The 24,246-nt window shown below is 46.3% G+C and overlaps 5 protein-coding genes across 5 annotated transcripts; 3 read left to right on the top strand and 2 right to left on the bottom strand.

Annotated features, from left to right (window-relative positions):
- Positions 1 to 2,980: 2,980 nt before the first annotated feature.
- Asppvi_010841 (uncharacterized protein) lies at positions 2,981 to 3,437 on the top strand (the record flags this gene model as incomplete). The annotated part of the gene is made up of 2 exons (XM_043306677.1): positions 2,981 to 2,992; positions 3,039 to 3,437. The coding sequence occupies 2 exons, from the start codon at positions 2,981 to 2,983 to the stop codon at positions 3,435 to 3,437; spliced, it is 411 nt and encodes a 136-aa protein (XP_043162612.1).
- A 14,574-nt stretch (positions 3,438 to 18,011) lies between these two features.
- Asppvi_010842 (Zn(II)2Cys6 transcription factor domain-containing protein) lies at positions 18,012 to 19,567 on the top strand (the record flags this gene model as incomplete). Its single annotated transcript, XM_043306678.1, has 2 exons — positions 18,012 to 18,116; positions 18,182 to 19,567. The coding sequence occupies 2 exons, from the start codon at positions 18,012 to 18,014 to the stop codon at positions 19,565 to 19,567; spliced, it is 1,491 nt and encodes a 496-aa protein (XP_043162613.1).
- A 275-nt stretch (positions 19,568 to 19,842) lies between these two features.
- On the top strand, positions 19,843 to 20,841 carry Asppvi_010843 (NAD(P)-dependent alcohol dehydrogenase; the record flags this gene model as incomplete). The annotated part of the gene is made up of 1 exon (XM_043306679.1): positions 19,843 to 20,841. The coding sequence occupies one exon, from the start codon at positions 19,843 to 19,845 to the stop codon at positions 20,839 to 20,841; it is 999 nt and encodes a 332-aa protein (XP_043162614.1).
- A 51-nt stretch (positions 20,842 to 20,892) lies between these two features.
- Positions 20,893 to 22,204, bottom strand: Asppvi_010844 (putative zinc metallopeptidase; the record flags this gene model as incomplete). Its single annotated transcript, XM_043306680.1, has 2 exons — positions 20,893 to 22,145; positions 22,192 to 22,204. 2 exons carry the CDS (start codon positions 22,202 to 22,204, stop codon positions 20,893 to 20,895), a joined length of 1,266 nt encoding a protein of 421 aa, XP_043162615.1.
- Positions 22,205 to 22,749: 545 nt separating this feature from the next.
- Asppvi_010845 (uncharacterized protein) lies at positions 22,750 to 24,246 on the bottom strand (the record flags this gene model as incomplete). Its single annotated transcript, XM_043306681.1, has 4 exons — positions 22,750 to 23,498; positions 23,562 to 23,819; positions 23,909 to 24,024; positions 24,089 to 24,246. 4 exons carry the CDS (start codon positions 24,244 to 24,246, stop codon positions 22,750 to 22,752), a joined length of 1,281 nt encoding a protein of 426 aa, XP_043162616.1.

A 24,246-nucleotide genomic window follows, 5' to 3' on the forward strand; every position in this document is an offset into this window, starting at 1 on the left:
CCCGGTCAAAAGGGGGCTTTATTCTCTCAATCTCGCTGTGTCTGTCACGTCTGTAGTGCTTCGCAGATGGTGTAGATCGTTCCGTAAGACGCCTCCCATTCGCGATGTAGGTGAGCAAGCATTGATCTCTCTGCGAAAGACAGAGCACAGTGTATGCCCACGACACGTCCGATTCGGGCATTTCAGGGATCCGATCCTTGAAAAAGACCCATCCCCGCCAAAACAGGGAGTTCGCTGCCGCATCAGGGACATATTCGTGGTGAAGCGCAAAGGTTATCGCATTGCAGATTTTTTCTGGCGCAGATTCAAGAAGCAATATCCTTGAGAAAATTGATTCGATGACTGCTCTGCCTCCGTCGTTTTGGTCTTTAAAAACCTGGTAGAGGTACCGACAGGACTGTATTGTTGATAAAAGGCTCTCTAAATCCGCCAGCTTGGAAAGTATGCCCAGAATAATCTCAGGAGGTAGGTTTGTGATGCTGCAGCKCACTGGCAGAGGTGGACATTCATCCATGGTTCTACAGTGCCTGTAAAGTAGACGTAGTTCAAATGAATAATAAACAAATCACTGGCGGGCATACCGGGTTTAAATAAATTCTGGTCCATACATGTCTCACCAGATCAAGTTAGCCTGTTACACTGTCCCGCCCTTATGTGGCTAAGGTCGTGGGAACTGCCTGCTTGCTTGGAATTCAAATTAAATGACAGAAATATTACCTGTAAGCTACAGATAAGGGGCAGCGATTGGAGTAGTTGTCTAAAGTCTAAATAGCATCTACAGTATTTTCCTCTTGAAGACATGCGAGAAACGCTCTGAACGCTTTGAACTCCCAATTCAGTACTCCTCTGTAGAGGTCTCAGTCATGAGTACCAAAGTCGCTTGGCTTGATGGGAACGCTACTGCCACCTCTGGCAGGCTCAACGTTGTGATTGTCCATAAGTTCGTTCTCTGTGCGCTGAAAGTCTGGGAAGGACTCTCTCCGCGAAAGGCATCTGGCTGTACAGGTGCCGAGCCTAGTGTTGTCAATGCTGTAGGAGAATGCGTCCAGCCTGCGATGAGTATGTACGGAACTCTGGTTATACTTCTAGAGGCAGTATGAAAGCGGCTCAAACGACCGCGAATATGTACCTGTAGCTGCCCGCATAGAAAGCGCATATTGAAACGGCATAGGAGGATATAGACCAGGGGCCTTCGCCCCGCGTTTAATAACACCTAAATAGATTTCTAGCTACTATGTTCCTTGCGAGCCCTCAAGGGCACAAACATCCTTATTAGACTCATGCGTCGGTCTACATCCCTCGTAACTGGCCTGGCAATCTTGGTGCTCCAACAGGAGACGGACGGCTTTGCCAACTCCGCTTCGGACATTGCTTAGTTCCTCCCTAAGTTCATGTATCAAGCTTCGCTCCCTTATGACGTCCTTCTCCAGCTGCCAGTTTATCATTTCCCGGCCTTGCGCCGCCCGGGAGATCTTGTCTATTTGATCTCGCAGCTGGCCGATTTCCCCCTGCAGTTGGTGGTTTTCTCGCCTTAAACGCTCGATGATCGCGGTGAATGAGTCCTCTTCACCGAAGTCCGACGACAACTGAGTCAATCTCCTTGTATTAGCCTCTCCATATTTTGGACATTTGATGGCAACAGCCTACATCAGAGTCAAGTACTCCGTCTGCCACTCGAGATGGGCGCACGGCTTCGATTGACCGCCCGATCTCCTTGCCTATTGCGTCGTAAAGGCCCACGGTCCCGTTGCTGAGGCTTGTCTTCATTAAAAGTGCCTTGCAGTCTGTGACAGACCAACTATACCCATCTTCTGGGGCCGGCTGCAAGCGAATCGCCTGGGGTTGAATTCTTAAGCCTAGTCGGTCATCTTGGTAGGTCAGCTAATTTCACTTCTTTTGCCAACATACGTGGGGGAGCGGTACAGATATGGTTTGCCAAGGCTTCCCGGCATTGTTGGCGCCGCTGAGCGCGTTTCTCATTGCTAGATCGGGCCATCTCTTAAGTACAGGAGAGATGTTTTCAAGATGGGGCCTAAGTTGAAGTACGGGTTTAACGCCAGCCAACTATTAAAGGCCTTTGGATGACATTCGTTTTAAAGTATATGTTAGTTGGGAACGAAGCAAGTGGATCCGATGATATGAAAGAAAGAAGAACAAAACGGGCAAAGTATTGCGGTGTGTATGACTAGGATTCTCTAATTCTTTTGCTTCTGAGTACAATGAGCTGGTCTCTATTAGAAAAAAGTATATGCGCGCTTTGAATAAACCGTGGACGGTGAGTATTGAGAGATGACCATCAGTGCTGTTGTTTGACCGGTTAAGTAGGGGCGAACATAAGACGTTATTCTGTGACCCACCAACAAAGAGCATCAGTCTGAAGCAAATATTACAAAGAGAAGGGTGAAACAGTTGATTGTAGGAAAGGGACTGATAGTGTCGAACAGTGGGTAAAAGCAGAAGACGGTCAAATAATCCGGAACATAATCTGGAACAATACCAAGAGGCGACCATTCCTAGCCTATTGGCGTGGCTCCTTGTCCCGCTTCTCTTGTGGAGGAGTTTGGCCGCTTGTAAATCTATGCTACTGTAACAGTGTCAGAACCAGAGAAGCAGGGACATCGGGTAATTGGCTAGCAACTTCTGCTTCATCCGTAGCATATCTCCGTACATCAAGTATTGATGTCTCCCAGAGCCCTTCCATTCTCAGCTAGATTAACCAGCACACTTGCTGTTTATGCATGCTCTTCTTCTCGGAAGACGAACACTGACATCAGAACTGTTTTGCCCCTCAAAATCTACTTCCAGTTGGCCGTTCAATTATATTGAGCAAGGAAGTGAAACCCCTCATTGAAACCCACAAACAATAATTGCAGCTGCGCGGGATATATAACATGCAGTCCCGCCACCCCCCGTAGCTAGTGCTTTGTCTGGGAATAAAAACGTTCATACTGCTCGATACATCTCGGAGTAATCACCCGACATGGACTCTTCCGTACGTTTCTCGTCATCTCACTACGATCTTTCTAACTGAGAAGCAGAATGTGCTACGTATCATTGCAGAGATCAGTACTCAGGCACTTCGAACAAACGATGACCAACAGAGACGGAGCCAGGAGTGTCGCGCGCTGCGTGAGGCACTCAGACAGAGGACTTCCGAGCTGGAAGAGGCGACTAAGTTAGCCGACGTCCTATATGAGACATGCCAGCAAATGGGTGCTGTGATCGATCAACTTCTTAAGGATCGCGGGACTGGAGGCCAACAATCAGAGTCGATTGAGATCCTGTTGACCAAAGTGCTGCGCCAGCGGGAGGGACGCGGAGAGGAGCGGGCACAGCAGGATGGCAGCCATGATGTTGACCAAGATATGACTGGGTTAATGGCTATCGGAGGAGGTTCAGCCTCAGCCTCGGTTCGCGTTCATCCTGTAAGCAGTTGAACAACGACTTGACTCCCGGCTATTACTACTGATATTGTCGCTATCCGACACTGCGGCCAAGAGTTGTTTCAGTAGCTTTAGCGACGAACTGAGAAGTCAGGATCATGCTGAGTCTTTGATAGCGCGCAATAAATCACGCACGCCAGAAAACAAATAGACTCATAGATTGCAGCACACACACCACATCTTATTTCAATGGTACGCGCGAAAGAATTTTATGTATACCTATCGGCAGAAACAAGCATATAGATACAAAAATACAAAACATATAATAGCCAGAGTAATACCTGGCTAGCTGCCCGCCATTCAGAAATGCCACCAGTCAGAAATGCCACCAGTATGCTCAAGTATGGGAGATATAGTCGTCAATCTGTCGAATCAACTCAAGAAGTCATCTGATCCCTGAAGACAGGTCTCACCCATCGTTTCCATATGGGGCCCATCATAGACGGCGGTGACAATGGCTATCAGCATGTCTCCCTTAGTTATGGTGGCCTCGCACCAACGCAACTACCCCTGAGTGACTGGGCGTTCATTGACAACTAGCACTTCCCCTGGATCAACAGGTTTGTAATACGACGTGCTGAGCTTGCGGATGGCACCCTGGTTTGGAAGCATGGCAAAAAGCCGATGGCAGACCATGTCAATCAGCAGCCAATGTCGAGTTACCCGAGAGTCATTTGGAGTGATGGCCATGGCTTCAACATGGAGTGACGTGGCCGAGAGGATACTCAGCGTCACTAAGAATCGTTCTACAAGTGTGGTAAGAGAACACAACTCCGGCTCCGGAGCGAGGTTGACCGGATGAGTTGGTTCTCCGAGTGGTGGCGATGTGCTGCAGGAGCAAATCAAAGGAGATGAAGACCCCGAGGAGGAAGCTGCATCCTCTAGCGTGCTGCTTCCCAGAGGCGTGGCTGGGGTGCTTGGACAATGCATGGCGGCGCGAGACATCTTCATTGATGACTGATTCAGGAGATCAATAGGTACAGTAGCAGTGTTTAGCTTGGAAGAACAAGCACGGTTCTTGAAAAAGGATGACTAGGATTTCGCAGCGACTGAGGCGGCAGGAAGCATGCAAAGGAGTTCCTAGCAGCTATATAGGTATGCCGTTTAGCATCGTTTGTCGATGGGTCGGCAATCGTTTCCTGCACCTTGCTGGTTTTCGAGAGAGATTTGGAGGGCGCAATTGACGGTCCCTTTGAAGCAAAAGCCACGTGGTTGACCTTTCAAAACATCTGTGCGGCATAACCGACTCCGGGTAAACATCGTGGGTGAATGGGCGTTTTGAGCAAAAGAGTGGGCAAAAGCACCAACACTTACAGTTTTCCGTCACTCTGGCTATTAACTTTCCAGACAGGTTTGACAGGGTCAGGCGCATGCTTGGCTGTCCACACGCTGATAGAGATTCTCTAAGGTAAAGAAGCAATTAACTTGATTATCACTACCATTGTCAATACACAAGCCCCTACTGTGTCATTATCTCAAACCTTGGGGCATCGCCGTGGTCATGTTTGCCATCAGACCATTGATGTTGAAAAGTACTAGCTGGTCGTATCTCTTCTTACGTAGAAGTCAATATTGAACATTGTGCCAAGAGAATGGCAGAAAATTCAAATCACTGCACATAGACCTTGGGCGCTTCGGCAGCAAGTTAGGCTTTGTAATTTACAAATGCTGGGATACGGTACTCAGAATCGATCAATTTTGATCAGTTTTCGACCTCTCTTTCCGCTGGACTAGGACAGGGAAAAGGAAGCTTGCGCAATCCCCGAGACACGAGCGATACGAGCCTGAAATTGCAAAATTGTGCCTTATTTCTACACCGTAGCTCTCAAGACACAAACCTTACCTGGTCGAACTTTGACCCACAAGACCCATAAACGATGATTCGTCATTCCGTGCCAGGCTGTTTTCGAAACGAGAGTGACCCTAAGCATATGCAGGCAGGAAAGCACAACCTTGTCCTCTGTCCGTATGATTCTGATCTACCCTACGCCGGCCCTACTGGTATTGGCGCCGATGTCGTCGCGTTCGGCTACGTTTGCGTAGATGATTCACATCCAGGCTGCACCGGATCTTTCCCAAATATGATATGCGAAATTCTCTCCATCACAGGTCTATCCCGTAGCTGTCCGTAGCTTCTGTGGGGCCTATTGTTGAAGGATTCGCTGATAATCATCCAGCGGCCGCCGCCATATCCTTTCTCGACTGACAATAAATTGACCGCAGCAAATATGCCCGACGGGCGAGAAGTGATCAACACATTCAAGATATCATGAAAATGGAAACAAGGAGCCTTGGCGCAAGTGATAACTGGCTGAAGTAAAACAACTATGGCGACTCTCACAATCAACCAGGCCAAATATGCGTGCGAGAGCCAACTCAAAACTCATGTCGAACTCTGGTCTCTTTGCGCCACCACGACATGTTCAAACTCGAGAAGATAGGTACATAGTGCATATATATTGGTGTATGCCCCGGTGAACGTATCGAGTGCAACTAATGCTGTTTCACCTCCTTCCGTAGAGTTCTGACCTGAGAGTAAGGAAGATGGGACACTCAGCTGGATCTCAGGGCTTTTCGGCCGTCGCATCAAGAAAACGGGGACTACATATCAATCGCCGCTATGAGGCATTTATAATCCAGCTTTTTGGTTGATACTGCGGTCCATCGACCCTTCTATTGTTGGCTGACAGTATTTGAAACAGGGAAGATGGTTTGAATAAGCAATTTGAGATCGATTTGACGAGTATAAATACTGGCCATTCCTCTTTCATCCCTCTCCTCGCTTGACGAGGACGAAAATCATCGACTAAGCTTACCGTACGATTGTATCATTCTCTATTTTAAGCACCCTCGGTGCAGAAGGCATCGCACAACATGAAATTCCATGTATTTATTGCCATGGTTCTGTTCGCTGCGGTTCTAGCCAACCCCCTGGCCGAAACACCAGCGGACCGTCTCTTGAGATATAAAGAAAAATGTAGAAGTGATGGGTCCCTGGGTTCGTGCATGTCAGGCTACTGGTGCAAGGTATGATGGAAGGGCTTAAGGTGCTAGAACCAAGTCTATCAATTGCCTGAGGATTGACATACCGAATAGCAAGATCTAGGGGAGAAGTACGGGAGATGCTGTCATCAAGGTTCAGGATGGGGGAGATGCTGATTGGCCGACAAGGCACACTTTCTTGGGGGTTGTCCATTCAATTCTCGTACGCTTGAGGCTTGATTCAATGAGGGCGAAACAGCTACCAATAGTGTAGTTCAATTATCACCCTTGTATACAGTATCAGACTCAATCTTGGATGAAAGTAGACTCCTTCATACAGCCACTGCATAGTGTAGGATTCTGAGTTCTTCTGAGACTACTCTATTGATTCCACCTACAGTACTCCCGTGAACTTTGACATACCTCTCCCCCTGTCGTTTCCTCCAGTACATGACCTGTTGAAATGGTGCAACTGGCACCTGCCACAGACGCTGTTGAAGAATGCTGAAATGCCGGAATGCCAATACTGTATCGGCGTGCTGCCGATGCGTGTGCATGAAAGCAGCCTTAGAGAACATCATGAGTGGGAGAATCCAAACTTTGCATGGCTCGCAATTGTTCTCCTAATACTATCTGGGAAATGTCATTGTTGTCCGACATGGAATGCTGCTGGCAGGATGAATTACTCATCGGCATTTATCTTGGCAAACTTTTATGCCCAGCACGGCAATGCTCAACCTGAGATTTCGAAAGTGGAGAGGTGGAGTAAATCATATCAACCCGTTAATCAGTCGTTGACCACAATTACCTTCGAATGGGCAATTGTATCTAGATTGGCGCATCTGTTAATTTTGGACTGTCTCTTAGAAAGGTAAAAAGCCGGTTGTGCTCGACGCGCTGGTGTAGATAGCATTCGTCGTTGTACATATATATCATTAACCCTTCATGTACAAAGACCATTGATATGCATAACCATCCATCCCGGGGGTAAAGCCCTCTGGTCTGGTAATTTCGGGCAATTAAAATCGATGCCGTAATTTTCGTTTAGTGTGCGTTTGGATTCCCAGGCGGGCATCACGTTGCTCTCCCTGAAAAGCTTTCTAAAAAAATCCTAGTCCCCAGCCATCCTGAGAACTACAACATGTTATGGCCTAAGGCAGCAATAATCGACCCCGAGACTGACCAGAGGCGGTGAAAAGACTGGCATACCCAACATGTGTATACTCTCACCATTTTTCCTCCATTTTTTTTCCGACCTCACTTGCCCTTCCCCTGGTCTGCAGGTCATCCGGCTCCCCAGCTGGATCTTACAGTAGACCTCGATCAGGATCAGGCAATACAAAGGGTTAACGTCACATTTTGAGAAATGATTGGTTGTGAAGGCTGGTCAGTGCCTCCTTAGAATATGTTGCTGGTGTCGTGGGGCCGCCCAGGGGTTTGGGTTGGTCAAGTTTTGATGGGCGGTGAAAACCCATCAAAATGACTGGGCATTTTGTCTCGCAAATTGACCATCTGAGCAGCCAGTGGGGAAGCCGTGTCTTCAACTACAACATATCACGTCATCATCATGAATCTCAATGCAAGACTAGTAATCGTTTTGGTTGGATAATCCGCTCGATTCCGACCCAACCGGGCTCGCGAATTCCCATATCTTCGTTTTGCCCAGGGTCTCGCTAAGCTACATCGTTGCGAGATCTACCCACGCAATGACAGGATGGGCAATCTATGCCCGTCACCGAATTTGAAATACGCTTACCCAAACCATAATCTGAAGTCTTAGCGGGGCATATTGGACAAGAAATCAGATGGAACCAGACATACGCGGATGTGCGGACTTGTTGTCCGAAGCGAAGTGGAGCGGGGTGCCACTTCTATTCCGACTGGATATACATACTGTTAGTACCATCCAAAAATAACGCTACTATTCTCCAGGATTCATGCCCATCTTCCTGGATACTGGCGTGAAGCTTGGGCAAATGCTATGTGGGTAAGATCTGGTGCTGTGACGGGGGTGAGAAATTGACCTTTATGGGCCCCACTCACTGAGACCAGGGTCCTTTGCCAAAACATGATGACTGCGCATTGTTGAAGATTTGGAAGCATTGTAAAATTCGAGAAGGTACGCCGTATCTGGACCACAGGCCGATTCACCGCAGAAACAAAGGAGAGCACCAAGGTCACCTTAACTTTTCTGTGGGTTTCTTTCGATGGCCCGGCCGACTTAAAGGTTTCAAGCCTAGTTCTGGAAGGAATGGTTAGTGCCGGGCAAGCAACAGCTTTCGTATATCGAGATATAGTTTAGCGGAAAATAACCGTCCGACGACAAACAACTTTCGAGACAAACATGAAATCCGAAACCTTGGGCACGCTCTAGGAGAACAAATCACGGTCGGTTTAACACGCATCTGCCTTTAACAAGGGGAACGGTATACGAGCAGCTTCCCACCGCAGACAATGCACATATCCGTCAGCGGTCAAACGAGCCGGGTATCTGAATCTGGTCAAATGGTCGAACGGCGGTCAACTTTCATCCTTCCAAACTGGTGTGATTTGCCCAGCAGGGTAATTAGTTAATTGAATCTCGAGCGGAAAATACCAGGTGGGGGCTTTTTGAGCATTCTTTTACACCCAAAACTGACAAACACGTACTCCTGCTACGCCACCCAGACGGCTCACCCTTCAGCTCAGTTCTTCTCAGTTATAGGTTTAACTCGCTCAGGGAGCGCCCTGTGTACTCAGTGAGCGCAAGGTGAGCAGCGATGAGTAGGCCTGAGCACAAACACTGTTGTGCTTTGCATATATTAGCGGCACAAGAAGTCAAATTCCGCGAGCTTTTGTGCTCGTTTCTCTCTCGGGGGAGAGAATCATCCTACAGCCTGAAATAGTCTCTCATCAGCTTGGAAAAACTATGCTCGCCGAGTTGCTACTCGTCAGTCCTAGTTCTCTCCCTTCGTGCGACTAGGTACTGCGCGCTAGCCGACTCTTACGCCCTTTGCTTACTCTGAACCTTTGACGGATGAAGATAACCATGCCCGGTTCATTGATATTAATAATGTCGTACAGTATCTGTGCTATTCTCAGATTTCGCTAGATGAGTTAGAGCTTGTATCTAAATGGAGACTGCAACCTCAGCTCTCCGGATCCCAACCTGAATTCGCCCATTTCGATGTAGGCCCGTAGGACGCTCGGCGATATGCAAGTCAAGCTTCATGGTATGTCTTTACTCGTACGTAGAGATTTGTCGATTTGTTCTAACCTGACGGCGCCTCCCTAAAATGTTCAAGGGGTTCAACGAATAAGGTAGAACCGATTCTATCAAGACACGTACTTGTCTTTTGGACGCGCGCGCTCATTCGCCGTAGAATGGGACACCATACAGTGAGAGACTCAGTTCCCCGCTTTCAAGCAAATTATTCCGTTGTGAAGAGCCCTGGGATAATCCATTCCAAACTATCTTGAGGGAGACATATTATTTCCTACTACATCTCGTCAAAATCGACTGGAAGGTTCATCCACTAGTTTTTGCTGTGGGTGACGTTGCAAAACTATGCCACGGGTAAGTAACCTCCGCATGTCCAAGAAGGTAACTGTCTGTAGAATCCCCCTCTCTTAGGCATAACAATCTCAACCACTTTGTTTTCGATTAGGAACACGAGAGGTTTGAGACACTGACTACCGACCACAAGCGTATTTGAGGAAGGCACATGACGTGATATTTATGGTTACTGTCGGGGCTATCAAACAGAGCGGCAGCTGGCTCAGCCGGAAGAGCTCAGGCAACCAATCCTGCTTTTTGGACGTATCAAGTAGCGGTCATGGGTAAGATTTAGCCATGCTCTCTTGGTCCCTGAGTGATATCGTAGGAGCGGTTGGTCACAAGCTGCTTTCAGCGTGGTTCCATAATAGGTTATCCAATCTTCTTCTTGAGGGTCGTACTCCAGTACACTTGAATTGAACCTGGAGTTCTGCCTGGATATTGACCCGAGAATATCCTCGTTACCTCCGACCAAGGTCGTTTCTCGTCCCTTCTCAGCTTCAACAAAAGATCCACCTCTTGTGTAGTCCATGGTTCGCCTTTTCTGGAGGTCCCATGGGCCTCACTGGTGTCTCGCCGTGTGTGTTCGTCCTCAGCAGGGAGGGTTGAGCGACAGGCTGACTGTGCATCTCCTTTTTCACATGTCGGCATGCAGTCAAGCATGCACCCTGATAGGACACCTTCAAACAGCCAAGAAAGAAATTGCAAACGCCCGTCGAGCGGCAGAGACAGGAAATGAGAACGGAGGACAGTGAATGAATTCTCTCTTGTCTGTGGTTTATCGGAAATTCGAAGCCGTTTCAGAGCCCGTCGGTTTGATCGCTGTCTCTTGCGCTTGGAATTTTTAGACTGTTCGCTGATTTTGTTTGAGTGGGCCGGGTCGGGTTCAGTGTTGTGATTGAATGGGCGCAATTCTTGATGACCATATGTGTGGGAATGGTCATTCTTACGGATGCCATCATTTGTGCTGCCTGCACTTTCGCTGTAATCTCGATGACCCCCAGTTACATTGTCAAGAAGAAGTGGAGGTTCTGGATATGGACAAATTGTCTCTGACAAAATAGCGCTGTCGCATCGCGGAACTGGCTGATGCTGATCACTAGCCTCCCAGGATCCGTCGTTGGCAAGGATTGCGGGGTCAATGGAAATGTTGCTCTGTATATCCGGGAGCAGGAAGCTCTCTTCCAAGCAATCATCCAAGCAAGATACAGTCGGCGTCGGTAGGACACCTTCTGTAATATTTCTTGGAAAGCAGGGTAGCTCGGTTGGGATCTCAGTGATTTCTCGTGAATCACAGTGTGAAGCCCTATCCGGAGCTGAGACGTGAGGTGTGTGAAGTGATAGCTCGCGTTGAGATATTGTACCGTACTTAGAATTCTCCGAACTTGGTGTATTTGGTGGTTCAGCAGGTATCTCCTCGGTTTGATCCTGCGTACTGAAGGGTGCACATGGGCGATTGTTCGTACCCAAATGCATGCAGACCTCGGCCGGTGGCCGCACAGGGAGGTGATGCTTCGGAAAGGGCAGAGTGCTTGGGAGAGACTCATGGCAAGGCTTGGGGTAAGGGGAATTGCTGGTTCTTTCTGAGCGTGAATTGGGTGATCTGTGAGGGGAGAATGGCTTCCTACGGGGAGGAGCCCACGGCTTAAAGTTGTTCACTTGAAATGTAGGGGGCATATCGCATTGTGAGGACTTGAAATATTCGGGGGCATATAGTGGTAGGCAGGCAACTGGGACAAGGGAAACGAAGGGGCATGGGAATTGAGTGAACTACAACTTTCGCGGCTCTGTTGGTCTCCTTATACATTCTCTCCCAGGCTGTTCAGTCCACAATTCTGCCCTTACCTCGGAAGAAGCAACTAGACAAATTGCGCAACCCAAAAATCCCATCCAGCGCCACTGACGTGTCCATCTCCGTGTAGGAACGACGCCTGTGGCCCGAGATCTGCCTCCTTGCGCCAACCACATCCGGTTATTGCAGCCCTAAGCCTCGCAAGTCAAAAACACGGAAAGGGAAGAAATGCGGCAATTCTGCTATTGGCTCATAACCAGGCAAAGATACGGGAGAGAATTGACCCTCGTGGGTCGAAGGACGGCCGTGGAGTGGAGGACAAAAACCAGTGGACAGACTTAGCAGACGGGCTGGAAGCCAGGCCGGCCGCCCTGCTAATCAGGAAGATTCCTGTCCATATGTAATCCAGGAGTGAAAGTGATGAACTATCCAGAAGTCACACAACTCATCGCGGCGAGAGCGGAGGATCGTCATAATTTCAACGAGAAGGTCTTACTATATGGGATGTTGGAAGCAGCAAGCAAAATAGCGAAAATCACTGAACACCTGGTGCGCGTCGTGAGGTAACTGCAACGACTGCACTGTGAGGGCTGGAGTAAGCCGGTAACGGATAACTCACAATTTCAATGAAGCAATGGTACCGGATCGCTATCATTCCGATGACCTGTCGGCGACTCCGTAGCCGCAGGGGCGAAAAGAATGGAGTTGGACGGCACTATACCAGGAAAGGGCAATCGTCGGATAACACGGCACCCAGGGAAAAGAGGCCAAAGCACCAGCAACTGATATGGTAAGGGAAAGGGGGGAAGAGGAAGTGCGTGCTCGTTCGAGGGAGAGATATCAGGCTTATATAGAAGGAGTGGATGCGTCGAGGCGGCAGGAGAAATGGACAAAAGCGGCGAGAGGTGTGGCTATCCCCAAAGAAGTAAACGTTATACTGCGAAAGGCAATAACATACCCAAATAGGGCAAGCGGTGGCGGCGGCAGCGCAATGGTTCAATGAGAGCCATTTCTGGCGCCCCGCTAACCGTCACAACTAATACTTAATAAAATTTTTTACTGCCAGGGACTTAGTTAAGTATAGATAGTATAATAGAAGATTAAGTAGAGGACAGGGCTATAATCTCAGTTAGTATAGCCTCTAAAGTATTATCAGGAATGAAGTGTAAGATAGAAGAACTTAGCCTAATTATAGATTAGTAGGCTTGGGCCTCAAAGGAAGACTATATATCTAACTATATATTAAATTCTTAAGAATTATCTATAGATAGTAATGGAGTAAAGAAGAGTATTTTTAATTTAATAAATAAAAATATTAGGGATTACAGAGAGACTAGAATTAGAATTTTTTAAGAAGATAGGAAAGAGTAAAAGAGTCTAGGTACTAAGTATTTAGGACTAAGTGGATTTCTAATTTTAGATACTAAATAATAATAATCCTACTAAACCCTAAATATCCTAATAAGAGATTAGGAATAAGTGGGTGCTCATTTCTTATACTAACTAAAAATAATCCTACTAATTACTAAATCTCTTAATGAGAGATTGTATGCTAGTAAGGAAAAAAGGAAAAAAATAAAGAAAAAAATAAAAAAGGAAAATAGATTGCTATCTATAATATTAGTAATAGTACCCCTAGTATAAGGAAATAAAAACTAAAAAGAGTAGTTATAGTGCTGATAAGATAATTATTATACTAATAGTATAGAATATATCTTACTATAGATAAATAGCTAATACCTCCTTTAAGAAGAACCTCCTGCTGGAGGACTTGCTCCTAAAGGACCTGCTATAGGGGGTATAGAGTCTGGCTTTTAGCACTTTGACTTGCTAGTGTCACCTAGGGGATGTTAGCTATCTACTATAATCTCTTAATGAGAGATTATAGTTAGTAAATAGAAATTATATACCTTTTACTTTTACCTTGCTAGTCTTTCTCTTTAGTAAGTTCTCCTTAACTAACTTTATATTTATATCCTTCAGTGCTGTCATCCTATCTACTATTAAGTAGTTGCCAAATTCTGATGGCTTAGCTGCTAGAAACCCAGTCTTTTTAGGGGTACTAGAGGATGACTTTTACTGTATATATACAGTGTACTAGGTAAGGTCTTTATTAAAAAAGTCTATCTATAGACTCCAGCCTACTTGCTCTAGGATGCTAGCAAGTTCTTTTAGTATATCATAAGCTTCCTTATAGTTATCCTAGTTAAGATTAGCAGATACAGATTCTCTTATTAAGAGATTTATAATATACTTAGTTCCTAATAATCTCTAGTTCAGGTGCTCTAATAATATTCATCCTATGCTTAAGGGTTATAAATATAGACTACTTCAGTAGCCTATAATAGACTATAGCTCTAAATACCTCCCCTTCTTTAATAAGGGTCTTCTTGACATTCTTAGTGTCCAGGGATGGAGTCTATTAGAATATTAAATTATCTTTTATATTAGTGTCTATAATAAGAAAACCCCAGTTAGACTTTCTAATAATATTAATCTCCTTATTCTAATAAATATTAGTATAAATCTTATATTAGGAGATTTAATTAGCATACTCTATAGTCCTTCTTATTAAACTCTGCTATAATACCACAAAAGCAAGGGCCTGTATAGTTAATCATAGACTATAAGAGATGCACCTAGTTTTAATATCTAAACCATTCACAGTATATTACTAACTTACTCTTAAAATTTGCTAGAGCAGCTTTATACTCCTTTTTCTATCCTTATATAGTAATACCTGAAATAGTAGCTGGTTTTTCTTTTTATAGATCTTTATCTAGCAGGGCAGTCTAATATAAAGTTAATTAAAATCTACTATTGAGAGATTAGTCTTACTAATATAGTAGATAAGTTATGCTATAGTGGATCCTGGTCTACTAAATTAAAAATCTTGTAAATAAAATCTTATGAGTGTTTAAGAAGGTCCTCATTAACTAAAAATAGCCTAGTTGCGCCATTAGCAAGTATTAAGGTTAGAAAAATATACTCTTTAATAGCTTGATCCTATATAAAACTTTTAAGGTTATTAGCTGCGGCAGCTGGATATTTCCAGGATGGTTCTACCTAAAATATAATATATTTCAGCACCTCCCTGATAATTACACTAACCTTATATTTTTTAATCAGTACTGACCTATACTTTTATTAGTATATACTAGAATCTAATAATAAGAGATTTACCATTCTTTAAACCTTTCCTCCTTGTTATAAAATGTTATAAATATATAGATATACTAATTATTATTCAGGGCCTCTAAAAACTGCAGGTGATAGTGTTTAAGTATATAAGTTTTAATAACTACTAGCTCTGCTAGTACTTGCTAAGTTAATAAGTTATTACTAATACTATCTAGCAGCTGAAGAAAATCTAAGATATTTTAGTTATTAAAGTCTTCCTTTTTAGGAAGGAAGAGAGTGTATATAATATTTAGATAATAATTTTCCTTCTTTTTAAGTTTAAAGATGCATTTCTAATTATTAAGAGAGACTAATAGGCCTATATCTCTAAAGACATCATCACAGAGCTTCCTAAACTTTTTAAAGAAGGGTAAATAAATCTAACATTAAGAGAATTAGTATCTATATATTAATTCTTTAGACTTATACTTATAAAATCTAGCTTCTAAGAGATAATAGTTTCCAAGCACCTAAGGGAGGTGATATCCTGGCTATACTATATTAATATAAAAAACTTAGCAGTAGCTTGGAAGTTATAATATCTTAAAAGAGTAAGAATTCTGGGTACTAATTTTTGGTCTACCCCAAATATTAATATAGCCTATTTAGTGAAGAAGGAAGGGCTAAGTTTATAGATATTATGGTCCCCAGGGAGGTTATTAATGGTGTCTATAATAGTATATATTAACTTACTACTTATATTCATCTTATAGACTATTTTATAATTAGCTTATAGGTAATATAGTAAGGATTTATCTAATTAGTCCTTATCCTAAATATCATAGGCCTATAAATATGCCTATAGCAAGTCAGCTCTAGTATAAGTAGAAATCTCTTATTGGGAGATTTCTTACTGTATTATTAGGTGGCTTAATCTGCTTGCCTTATAGATTAATATCACCTCTTATAGTAGCCTTACTTATCTCTCTGTAGAGACTTATTAATACCTCTCTTCTATACTACCTAGCCTGGAGGACTAGTACTGTAATACCTGGGATTAGCTATGCCTGATTAATAGTAAGCAAGTCTGTGGTCTACAGGCGGGATTGTATTATAAGTTTGTCTAGGTCATCTAGTATTAGTTATTTATTATTAGTCCTTATAAAAATCCAAGTAAGGTAGGTATTAAAGTCTAACTTAGATAGCATAACCTATATCCTATTATCTAGTGCATACTAGTGGATATTCATTATAAATTACTATTTAAGGTTATTAATATATTTTTAGTTTAAGGTATAATTTTGGTCTCTTCTCCACTAAGTCTACAGCAGACATATATTAAAAATAATAGTTCCTAGAAAGTATTACTCCAGATTCTGTGTTATTTCATCTTTATTAATCTTAACTTCTTATATAACTAGGGTATTAGCTTACTTATTCTTCTTTTTCCTCCCTATGTTGCTTTGAATCTCCTAATAAGAGAATTATAAGGTAGGAGTAAGGGTTGTGGAATAGATAATGAATAGGCTAGTAGATTATGAAATCTCTTAATAAGAGATTTTAAGAGTAGGTGTTAAGACTTAATAAATAAATAATGAATGGGCTGGGAGATCAAAAAAACTAAGTTTTAATAAAATCTATAAAAAAGAAGAGAAAGAGGTCCTGCAAGGCTAAGGAGCATTCTTATTAATATATTTAATACTAGTATTATTTAACCTCTCTATTAATGATATTTAATAGTGAATATTATTAAGCAGAATTAATTATTCTTTATATTATACTTAATTAATTTAAATAAGTAAATAAATAAAGAAAGTTTAATATTTAGTTAGTTATATAACTGCTTAGTAATCTCTCCTAATAAGAGTATTATATAAACATGATTATTAATTTATTATTAAATTATTAAGTATTGTAAATTTGTGATACAGGTTCTATATATTAATTAAATGCTACTCTCTATGCCAAAATATATTAAATCTCTTATTAAGAGATTTATAATATAGCATTCACAGTAATACTTATCTTTTTATAGTTTAGAAAGACTTCTGATTATATAAATATAATATATAGTATATATAGTTTATATATATATTAGCACTCCCTTACAGGCATTTTTAAATATATAGTCTATCTACTATATATGTCAAAATTTAAACAATCTCTTATATAGATTAGAAAAGTATTCTTATATAGTTATATTCCTTCTTTCTTTAAGTATATCTATCACAGTGTGTGGGTAGAATATTAAAATATTAATATTAAAGGAGAAGGTAAAATGTTATCTATATTTCAAATATGCTATATTAATAGGTAAAAATCATATATTCCTGCTGCTCAGCTAACCATACTTCTTAATTATACTTTGTCCTAAAAAGAAACTATATAGATATATAGAGATATATAGATAATATATTTAGACCATACTGCCTTACTATGACTATTTAAGTCTTTATAAGTAAATCATAGAATTACTTTCCTATAAATTTAAGAAGCCCACACCCCATACTTCCAGGGCTAGGGACCTCTTATTAGCTAGAAGAATTTCTTACTATAGAGATCCTAATAACTATTAGTGCCAGGAGATAGGCGCTGATTTTAACTAAACTAAATATTAGGCTAGGTAGTTTATATTATAAGACTGTTAATTATAAGGCTAAAAGTATTTAGAACTAGGTCTTTTGCATAGTTAAGTATAGCCTTTAACTTATAAATTATTAAAACAGTCTATAGGATATAATAAAGATTAAAGATAAAATTAATATATAATATATTATAATTTATAAACTTATAAACCTAGCCTCGCCATGTCAGTGTTCCAGTATGTTTATAATAATATTAATGGGCTTATGGGTTATGGATTATCCATAATATCTATAATATTCTCTTAATAAGAGATCTTTCTGCCTACTAAAGTAGTATAGTTTAAAGTCACGTGCAAAATATAGGTAGAAGGGGTATCCATAATCCAACCTACATGGATTTCAAGGTGGATGGCTAACGTCATGGGTTAACCCAAAACCCATTTGGGTTGGGTTGAACCCCATGTGGATCCATCCAAACCCAACCCATGACCAGTCTAATCCCGACTCGATTCAGCCGTTGCATAGCATCAATCAGCAGTGGCAATGGTATCAAAATGGCAACAGGTAACCAGTCCGACAGAGGCATACGCAAGAGAATACGAGCTAGGCATAGCAAGTCGCGCAAAGGGTGCTTTACCTGCAAGGGTCGCCGAGTCAAGGTCCGTATTTCGTATTCCTTATTCCGCTGCCTAGCCAGCAAGATAGACGACGCTCACACCTCCAGTGCGACGAAATCAAGCCAACGTGCGGTGCTTGTGCCTTGAGAGGCGAGCCTTGTGACTGGCCCGCCGAAACAGGCTCCCAAGGGCACGGCACGCCGGATCGGTCACAGGATGGCTCCAACCGAACTGGCCGCACTCAAGCGCCCCGAGATCAATCCAAGAGCAGGGCAGCGCATCCAAACTCAGGGCCGTCACCGCACCCGTTGCAGTTCGATATCGGCGCATCAGGTCCAGCCAGTGGATGTTCGACTCCCCGCCCCGGGCAGTTGAACATGGTTGATCTGCAGCTCCACTCGCATTTCATGCTGCACACCTCCAAGCACATGTCGCTGAACCCGCGCCGGCAACGCACCTGGGAAACCGTCATCCCCCGCTTCGCCATGCGGAACGAGGCCCTCATGCACCTCCTTCTCGCCCTGGCGGGGCTGGATTACGCCTCGGACAGGACGGCCGACCAGCAACCGCCATACACGTCTCCAGACATGGAGAGCCAGCCGTCGCCGGCCATCGCAGACCCCGGCCACGGCCACAACCACACCATGGACGCCGCGTATCTCCAGATCATCATCGAGCACCATCAGCGCGGGCTGGAAGCATTCAGGACGGAGCTCGCAAACCTGTCCAGCGCGAATCTCAACCTCGTGTTCGCGGGCTCGATGCTGCTGGTCGGGTTCGCGCTCGCGTCCCTCCGCATCCGCAACCTGAGCGATGAGCACCCGCAACCAGGCCAGCCGCGGCTCGACTGGATCTTCCTCATCCAAGGCCTGTGCACCGTGATCAAGCAGAACTGGCCCGAGCTGTGCATGGGCCCCCTGAGAGACATGGTGCAGTACGGCTACGCGAATGACGACTGGCGACTGTGCCCGCGGGACACGCTTCGATCTGTCTCTGTCCCCGTGCGTCGAGGCTGCTCGCCGCGTCTGTTGGCGTTCTGCCGCGGCGCGGATGACGCCTTGACGCAGCTGGTTGCATACCATGAGTCCTTGGCCTCCCGGCAGAGGCAGATCCTGGCGGAGCAGAAGGCTGCCCTGGACATACTGGAGACGATGTACATGCGGGCGCTGTACGTCGTGCGCTTTTCGGACGAGGGGCGAGAGTCGCCTCTTGATGTGCAGGCCGATCTGGAAGACGCGGCGCTCATGGCTTGGGCGGAGTTTCTGCCCCAGGGGTTTCTGGATACTCTGGCTGGCGGCGGGGTGTGTTCGACGCTGTCGTATGTGATCCTGGCGTACTTTCATCTTCTCTTCTCGCTGCTTGAATCTTTTTGGTATGTTAAGGGGGGGTTCGATGGGGAAATAGTGAAGATTAAGGAGCTGGTGGATACATCGGGGGAGGGGGAGTTGATGTCGCTAATGCAGTGGCCTGTGTCGGTTATTGCTGTCTCATGATCATAGCAGTGTATATGTATAATATCTAATTTCGAGCATGATTGTGGCTGGTCGTAGATGCAGTTCTTTATTTTCTTTGATATACCCCCTGATTGCCATATTAGGAAATTGCTAAAATGGTCCACCCGAGCAAATCATAGTGGACACATTGCGTAGTGCTGAAGCCTAAACGTCATATTTAAGCACTCCACATATCGTCTTGTTATTCTCTACTGCCTTACCAACAATCTCATTAGTAGATCAGAAAAATGGATCAAATGGATCGCCCCTCCACAATGAAAGCCTGGCTCTACACCAGCACCACCGGCGGACTCGAGAAAAACCTCCAGCTCAGCACCTCCGCCCGCACCCCCGGCCCACCCGGCCACGACCAACTGCTGATCAAAGTCATCTCAGCCTCCATCAACCCAGCCGACTACAAAGTCCCCGAAATGCCAGTCGTGCCCCGGTTTTTTGTCGCTTACCCCGCCACCCCCGGCATGGACTTTTGTGGACAGGTAGTGACCGCCGGCCCGGGCGTTACAGCCTTCCAACCAGGCCAGCTCGTCTACGGAACGACCGCTGCCCCCGCGCAGTTCGGCTCGCTGGGCGAGTACCTCCTCTGCAAGACGGAGAATGTAGCTCTCCTGCCGGACGGGGTGGCGCCCGATCACGCGGCCACTGTAGGCGTCGCCGCGCAAACGGCGTACCAGTCTATCGCGCCGTATGTCTCCCCCGGCGACAAGGTGTTCATCAACGGGGGTTCAGGCGGGTGCGGGATATTCGCGATCCAGATCGCCAAGGCGCTGGGGTGTACTGTCGCAACGACGTGTTCGACGCGCAATGTGCAGTTTTGTCGGGATTTGGGGGCCGACGAGGTGATTGACTATACCCAGGAAGATGTCCTGGGTATCCTCCGTGCCCAGGGGCACGTGTATGCCCATATTGTCGATCATATCGGCATGCCTGACGAGCTATACTCGCAATCTGATGCGTTCTTGCTTCCTGGGAAGGCGTTCGTGCAGGTTGGTGCGGCGTCGATGCTTACGTTTGTGCGGCGGGTTGGGACGCCCGGGTTCCTGGGGGGTGGGAAGCGGAAGTATGTGATTTTTATGCTGAAGAGTAACAAGGAGGATATTGCGACGCTGGGGGACTGGATGCAGCAGGGGAAGCTGCGGGTGGAGGTCGACAGCACGTATGAGCTGGAGGACGCGGTCAAGGCGTTTGAGAAGTTGAGGTCGGGCAGAGCAAGAGGGAAGATTATCATTCATGTTTCTACCGTCGAGTCAAAGTAATGCTACGCTAGTCTGGCATCCAAATTAATGCATTCATCTACTTGAGTATGCCTATTGCCGGAGAAAAGTAAGCGCCCCCAGGCTCATCGCATCAACGGCAGTCCGCAGAGTCGGCTCGATACACGGCGCAAAGAACGGCGAATGGTTGCTTGGCAGCTCATTCACCGTCCCCTTGGCCACGGCGTCCTCCCATGTCTTCTCGTCGACGCCACCATACGTCCACATCACGTACGGGGCGCCAACCGCGCTCGCCAGCAGCGAGAAGTCCTCACTCGCCGCGATAGGCTCCGACTCCACCAGATTCTCCTGGAAGTAGGCGCCAAAGGTCTTCTTGAGCGCACGCACAGTGGCCTCGTCGTTGATGGTGGCCGGCGTGGACTGGACGATATCAACAGATGGTTTCTCCACGACACCAGCCGCCGCACATTCAGCCTCAACGATCCGCTTAATGCCCGCGATGACTCGCTCGCGAGTGGCTTTATCATACGTCCGCACACTGAGCTTCAGATCCAACTCATCCGGAATGATATTCCCCTTGTGGCCCGCGTGGATACTCCCACAGGTCACAATAGCCAACTCGCCCGGCGTCACCTCCCGACTGACAATGCTCTGCAGTCTCGTCACAATCGCCGCCCCAATAACAATCGGATCGATGCAGGATTGCGGCGCTGCACCGTGTCCACCGCGCCCGTACACTCGCACATTGACCCCATCAGCAGCCGTCAGCAGCCGCCCCGCCCGGACACTCACCGTCCCAGTCTTCATCTTGACCAAATGCTGCGCAAGCACAACATCCGGCTTGGGGACTTTGTCGTACAGCCCGTCCTCGATCATCGCTCGCGCGCCGCTCACATGCTCCTCCGCCGGCTGGAAGAGACAGATCAGCGTCCCCGACCAGTGTTCCCGCGCCTCGTGCAGCAGACTCGCACTCGCCATGAGACTGACGACGTGGGTATCGTGGCCGCAGGCGTGCATCACGGGGACGGTCTCCCCATCGGGGTCTTTGGCGGTTTTGGTGCTTGCGTAGGGCAGGCCGGTTTTCTCTTCGACGGGGAGGGCGTCCATATCGGCGCGGAGGAGGACGGTCGGGCCCCGTCCGTTGCGCAGCACCCCTGCGACGCCATAGCCGCCGATGTGTGTGTGGACTTCGTATCCGAGGCTTTTAAGGTGTGAGGCGGCGGTTGCGGAGGTTTGTTCTTCTTGGCCGGAGAGTTCGGGAGAGTGGTGGATATGTCGGTAGGTTTTCTCGAAGGGGGTCAGGTCAGGTCGGTATTCTTCAATGAGGCCGTTGAGGCCGGTAGGAGCTTATCATTATCGTCAGATTGATCTCCATCAATAGCGCAAACGTACCTCTCATCTGCATGCTGTGATTTGCGTCAATTGGGTGTGGTAAGAGAGTTGGACACGACGTTCTGCGGGGTGGCAGAGTACTTATACCCCGCATTATCCCTTGCATCATTGAGATATCCATAAGATGAAATGATTGGCGTCATGCGGAGATAAGATGATCTCTTTTCTTTGCACTGCTGATTGGACCGATCATGCCGAGCTATGGCTGTTTCCGGCGCCCTTCTCCAGTCTCCATGTCTGACGTCCGAAGCTAGGCAGTTGGAATGGAGATCAGCCGGTTGAAGACTTTTCCAGGGCTGCAGGTAGCTTGGGGTATTTATTGTTAGTATTATAATCGGAATGTCCTAGCTTAGTCAATTATCGCTGATGCCGAGTTAAACCATGCGTCTAAGAGCTATTCTCGTATTCATTGCGGACAAGGACGATTCATGAGGCCAAGTTAGATACAACCTTCGAACCACACAATTAGAAAATACTCGAATAGAATCGATCTACCAATGATCAACCTGTGCGACCTCCCGATGAGATCCTCATAGAGATAACCAGTGTGGCCGATGGTCAAGTTCTGGGCATCTTATAATAGACGTATATCATCAGAACAGCCCCACCAAACATGCAACAACCATTCAAACACTGGCTCTTCCAGAATACCTCCGTCTCAGTGTCATTCAAGGCAGATGTAACCGGAAAGCCGACTAAAGTCCCCAGCGCCGCCGCAGCCGATGATATACCAATCCTGGTCCCGACGAGGTCTTTTTCTGGCGAAAGATGAGGCACAATAACCGGATATAGAACTGCTAGTGGCCCCATGAACAAAGCAATGAGCACCGCCCAGACGATAGTGGAACCCACTGATTTAACACCAATCCAGCCGAAGAGGAGGATACTGGAGGCCAGCGCGAAGCCGGCCATGGTGAGCGCGGGCCCCAGTCGGTTTGACAGTGGCACCGCCAGGTACCGGCCAGGAATTGTTGATGCATTACAGATGACTAGGACATAGAACGCTAGATTTGAGCTTGCGCCGGCTTTGAACTGGGCAAAGGTGGGGAGTAGAAAAAGGGGGACCCAGTAGGCGATCCACATGAGGAATAGAGCTACGCAAAAGGCCATAAACGCTGGGTCGCGGAATGCGGTGGGATCCAGAAGGGAGCGGACATTATGTGGAGCCTTGCTCTTGGTGTTGGGTAATATAATTGCCATCGCTATAATTAGTTCACCCAGTGTCACGAAGCCGAGAACTCGAGTTGCCCACGGGAAGCCGAGCTTGGGCTGGAGTCTCGAGAACATGATAGGGTAGATTATCCCACCTGCATGTGTGCCTTAGTGAGGCTATCGGCGGGAAGAAGGGGGGTAAGGCATGGAGGACAAACCAACTGCGGTGCCGGAGGTAGCAATGAACATGGCCAGCGGGCGACGTTGTTGAAACCTCGATGCAACGAGACTGATGCTGGGCACATATAGGATTGCACTTCCGATACCGACACAAACGCCCTGTGTCAGGAGGATCTGATAGTACTCGCGGGCTAAGCTCAACATCATGACGCCTACTACTGTGGTTATTGTGCCTATGATTAAGAGCTCCCTGATATATCCACGATCGAAGATCGGCCCCGTTACGACGCCCCCCACTGTAAAACAAGGTCCCCGGTTAATCGCGCTGATCTTCTTCACTTCGACCTGGTAGTGCCTTTTGCCTCCTGAAAGTGTGGTGACTTACAGATGAGAATGACACCCTGTAGCGTGCCGACCCAAGAAATTGTGGTCGAGGGCGTGGGAGACAACAGGGTTGTTTCATAGAAACTATCGTACGATCCATAGGCACTCAACAGACCCCTACAAGAAAGAAACGATGAGCACTGCAGGTTGAACACGATAGGGAACTTACGCACCGACTCACCATGTTGCTGTGTAAACGAGAAAGGCACCTAACGCCTGCAGCCAAGCGCCCACGTCCTCGTGTCCGTCCTTGGCAACATTTTGGTGTCTGTGATGTGAAACTGAAACTGTAGTTGGGATGGCTTGGAGACTTTCAGATGGAGGTTTAGCGGAAGCCAT

The sequence above is a fragment of the Aspergillus pseudoviridinutans genome (assembly GCF_018340605.1).
Source record: "Aspergillus pseudoviridinutans IFM 55266 DNA, scaffold_9, whole genome shotgun sequence".
NCBI classification, from domain to species: domain Eukaryota; kingdom Fungi; phylum Ascomycota; class Eurotiomycetes; order Eurotiales; family Aspergillaceae; genus Aspergillus; species Aspergillus pseudoviridinutans.